This window comes from Propithecus coquereli, unplaced genomic scaffold (genome assembly GCF_000956105.1).
Source record: "Propithecus coquereli isolate 6110/MARCELLA unplaced genomic scaffold, Pcoq_1.0 Scaffold306, whole genome shotgun sequence".
Taxonomy (NCBI): domain Eukaryota; kingdom Metazoa; phylum Chordata; class Mammalia; order Primates; family Indriidae; genus Propithecus; species Propithecus coquereli.
The window spans coordinates 540040-544630 of record NW_012148686.1 but is presented as its reverse complement, the minus strand read 5'-3'; the positions used below and the strand labels follow the sequence as shown (position 1 = coordinate 544630).

Here is a 4591-nt window from a genome sequence, read left to right as displayed (position 1 = left end):
CTTTGGTTTGCTAGTATTTTGTTAAGGATTCTCTCTTTAAGAAAAAAAAATCTCATAGATCTAAATTGTTCTCCCCTGAGCTAATTTTTACTCCTCTTTTCTTCTCATTATTCAGAATTAACCAACATTTATATTTGGTTGTGTTTTCCTCACCTTTTTTGCTGTGTCTTTGTGATCAGATAGCTTCCAAACCATACAGTGATGATGTAATACCACAAGTGGTAAATGTTTTCCTGACTTCCACCCCTTTCTGTCTTGAGCTTTTCCAACATTATTGTTCATGAGAAATTTTAATAATGTTCCTTCACAGTGGTATTTTTTTTCCTCCAGTGAAAAAGGGTAATTGGGAAAATAATGTTCTTTGACATTTCAATATTGGAGCACATGGAAAAATCAGTGCCTCGGACACCTCCACTGGCGTGTTTTTATAAGCTCTGATTCCCGTTTCATAACCTAAGGCTTTTGTCACATCCTTGCTGTTTTAAAAGTCTCCAGAAAAGGTTGTTTCTAAGGATAGCAAGACTTGGCAAAGGACAGTTCTGTGATCTTGCTCTTTAGCCATGGTTTTTTCCAGTCATTGGATCAGGGAAATACAGATTATTTGTGGAAACCGGGTAGAGTCAATACGGTAGACTAAGCTAACTCAGAAAAGACCTTTCCAAACACACGGAAGTGTTGGGTGAAGGAGAAACAAAGGCAGGCTTTCGATACATAATTAAGCTCAAAAGAAAGACGAGGACATCCAGGTACCAAAAACAGAGACATCAAAGCCAGCAGAGAAAGAGAGAACTGAAGCTGAGGAGGCTGCGTGGGAACATCAGGCCACACACAGGGCCCAGAGGCAGGAGTTTCAGGGGTTAATACACGGAGAGGAGATAAGGCCTCTGTCCCATATGAAATAGAACAGAACCCCATGCATCAAGCTGCAAATTTTGTAGGGGTGCCATTTTAGTGAAACAGAAACTAGAAAAATTTTACTCATTAGACTGATAAAGAAGCAACGAATCGTACTATGTGCCCAGGGAAATGGATGCAAGAAAGAAATACCCACTAGAAGTTGGAAGCCCAGGTTTATGTATGAGGTCCAATTTTAGATGGTTGCCAATGCTACAGGAACCCCAAACTAAGGTATTAATATAAAAGTTGATGATACCCCTAAGTCCCTGGCAGAGGTGAAAGAAAACTCATTCTGAAGAGCTAGAGCACATGTAGGAAATAAATCATGATGAGACAGAGTCACTGGGTACCAGTGTAGGAAAATTAGCTCCCCAAGAACTGGAGATGCAAAGAACGTCTGAAAGTCTATAAAATACTGATGAAAGAAGAATCAAAGAGCAAGAGGAGGACAGTATGCAAGAACAGGAGGATTTGGAAGAAAAATAAAACATATAGACATAAAAAGTATAATGATTTAAATTAAAACATATTGGATAGTCTTAAAATAGGTTAGATAAAGCTGAAGGGATAAAGGAAAAGGAAAATGCAGAGGAGATTCCGGGATGTGGAAGAGAGAATGAGCTAGATACGTAGATATTGCAGATAGAGGCTGCAGGAGAAGCACAAATCCTGAATGGGAGAGAGGCAGGATTCCCAGTGTTTTCCGTAAGTGAGGACAAATAAACCCTCAAGGTATTGTAGCTTGTCAGGCCTGAGCACCTGAGCAGGATATAAAAACAAATCTGGACCTAGTCCTGCTAAGCGTTGTCGTGAAAACGCCGACAGTCGGAGAAGGGCTGTGGCACGGAGTCCCTCTCAAGCAAGGAATCGAGTTTTTTATAGTATCTCATTGTAAAAAAGGAAGAGAGAAAAGCATGAGCGGCTCCCCAAGGGAATGAGGCGGCGCCTGCCCAGCACAGAAGGCGGGGGCAGGAGCCCTGGGGGAGCGCGTGTGACCCCTCTAGAGTCACCTGACACTGCGGAGTCCCTGTTTCCTCACCTGCACAAGGAGAGGCCTGCACGTGTGACTTCAGCGATCCCTCCCGCTTCCGTGGCTCTGTGATACTCTAGTAAGCCACAGAGCAAGGAGGAGCTTCTGGACGGCTGGGCGGAGGAGGGGCGCGGGGCAGAGCCCAGCCCTGAGTCCTCCCTGCGTGGGGCTGGCCGGGGAGCTGCCCGGTTGGCAGTGGGAGGGGCCCCTCTGCGCATGCCCGGCAGTGCGCGCCGTGCAGGAATCTGGCCGATGCTGGGCAAGCGCCACATGGCGAGGACAGTCCCTTAGTTTCACTTGCCACATCCTGAAGGCTGACAGCACCGGGAGCTGTGGACGGCAGGGGACAACAGCTACTCAGAGGGACAGGCCACAGGCTCGCTCCGTGGGCGTCTGCGCGTCCCTGCAGTCCAGGGCAGCTGCTCAGCTGGGCCTGGGAGTTCATTCTGTTCCGTGGGAGAAAGGTGAAGGGAAACGAGTACGAAAGGATAGAAAAAGTATTTCCCTTCCTCAGCCATCAGATGTTTTGCCAAGCTTAGCTGGCTGAGGCTCACCTTGAGTTGGTGATGAGGTAAACATTGTCATTTCAACCAAGACAATCTAAGTGAACTTTAGCTCAAAGAGCCGTAAAGAACACCCAGGGCCTCCCTCCTCTCTCCAGGGCCCTGGGAGAGCTGGGCGGGCTCTGGGTCCCCAGGAAAGGGCATCCTTAGGCTCAAGGCTCGTAGTCAGAGGGGGGTGCCTGGGATTGCAAGTGTGGCGCCCCCGTGCAACCTCACAGGTGCTCACATTCCCACAAACGGATTAGGGCCGTATTCGTCTGCTCCGGCTGCTGTAACCAAGTGCCACAGACTGGGGGGCTTAACAGAAGTTCATTTGCTCACAGTTCCGGAGGCTGGAAGTCTGAGATCAAGGTATCTCTAGGGCTGGCTTCTCCTGTGCCTCTCTCCTTGGCGTGAAGACGGCCGTCTCCCCTGTGTGCTCACAAGGTCTTCCCTCTGTGCTTGTCGCTGTCCTAACCTCCTCCTCTAATGAGGACTCCAGTCATACTGGATTGGGGCCCACATTAATGACCTCATTTTACCTTAATTACCTCTTTAAAGACCCCATCTCCAAATATTGTCCCATTCTGAGGTACCAGGTGTTAGGGCTTCAGCAGGTGAATGGGGTGGACACAGTTCAGCCCGGGCACCAGCGCACTCCCCGACACTGAAGCCTCACGGGGGCAAGCGAGATGGCACCCTGACACCGAGAAAACAGAGCGCTCTGGCCTGCCTGGGCAATTTTAAGCACTCCCTTTTGGTTTGTAAAAATAAACAGGTATCCTCCAGGACAGCTCCATATTTCTTCACAGAAGTGGCAACTTCGGAGGGAAAACTTTCAGGAAAGGCAGGGAGAGCATCTAGTGCTTATGTTTTAGAAAAGAAAACTCACCTTGATTTTCCTTGGTGTTCAAAATCAGCATCATGTTCTGCAGAAAGCAGCCAGCCTCCAGCGGGAGTCCTGCCCCATGCAGGGTCTGGGGCTGCAGGTGGGAGCCAGGCTCTAAGACATGCACTGTGGAAACAGATCGCTCCTCGCAGGAGAGCTGTGGGAAGCCTGGGGGTCCTGCCAGGTATGAAAAGGGCACTTGTAGTACACGTCAGTGGGCAGGAAGGCAGCACTCAGAGGGAGAGTGCAGGACGGAGTGGAAACAGAGCACCTTTCAGAGGAGGGAGCCAGCAGCAAGGGGCGAGACAGCGTCTACTGCAAGTAACAAGCAGCCTGGGAAACTGAGCCTGCTTTGATGTGGGGAGGCTTCCCCCACCCCAACACACCCCGTCTGTCTGTCTGTCTCATTTCAAAACTTGAGTTATTCACAAGTCCCTTTGTGATGCGCTCAGATGTGTTTCAGTGACCCAGAAACTGACCATTTGCCTTACCTGCAGGCTGAACGAGCGGGACCGCCTGATAAAGAGGCTTGGCCGGAAGACGCCCCCGACCCTCTTCCGCGGCAGCTCCATCCAGCAGTCCGTCCCCCGTAAGTAGCCACTGTCAGCCGGTTCAGGACAGGGACCCTGGCCAGCAGCCCAGGCGGCAGTGCTAATGGGGACAGAGCCAGCACACACTTTTGGAAGTAGAATGTGTTGTGGGCCCCAGGCAAGTGCAGCTTGAATATAGGGAATTCCCTGGGACCTGGGCAGATACGCGAATAACAAAATCCCTAAACTTAAAATCCTGATGTGGTCAAGATCGTTCTGTCAGCCTCCCGAGAGGATTTTTTTTAAGGTTGAAGTGATACTACTTTTAAATTGATGCCCCTAAAGGTAGCAATGCAAACTGTTTTGTGTAAATTGGCATATTAATTAAAACAATGATAATCAATGGGAGAAAAATCTCTGTGCTTTTCCCAGGAGGGCTGCCCCAGGTGTAGGGTGGCATCTCCCACCCACCTCCAGACGCGGGGGTGGACACACAGAGGCTCTGAAAGTCACCCGCCCCTTTGTTCAGCAATCCAGCCATGTAGCTCCCAGCTGGCGGGGAGAAGGGGGTCCAGGCCTCCTCCAGCCCCCTCCCCCTTTCCACGTGAACATACTGTCTCTTCCTCCCACACCCCACCCCTGATTTCCCTTCCCTTCCTGAGGAGTTTAGAAGGAAACAACTGGTTAAAAAAAAAAAAAAAAA

The 4591-nt window shown here is 49.6% G+C and overlaps 1 protein-coding gene across 1 annotated transcript in view; it reads left to right on the top strand.

Moving 5' to 3' along the window:
* The window catches only part of LOC105814782 (phospholipid-transporting ATPase IB), a 478735-nt gene that overhangs the window by 468261 nt on the left and 5883 nt on the right, over positions 1–4591 (top strand). The window contains exon 35 of the mRNA XM_012649872.1: positions 3856–3947. Within this exon, the coding sequence (XP_012505326.1) occupies positions 3856–3947 (92 nt within the window). The remainder of the gene's footprint in view (positions 1–3855; positions 3948–4591) is intronic.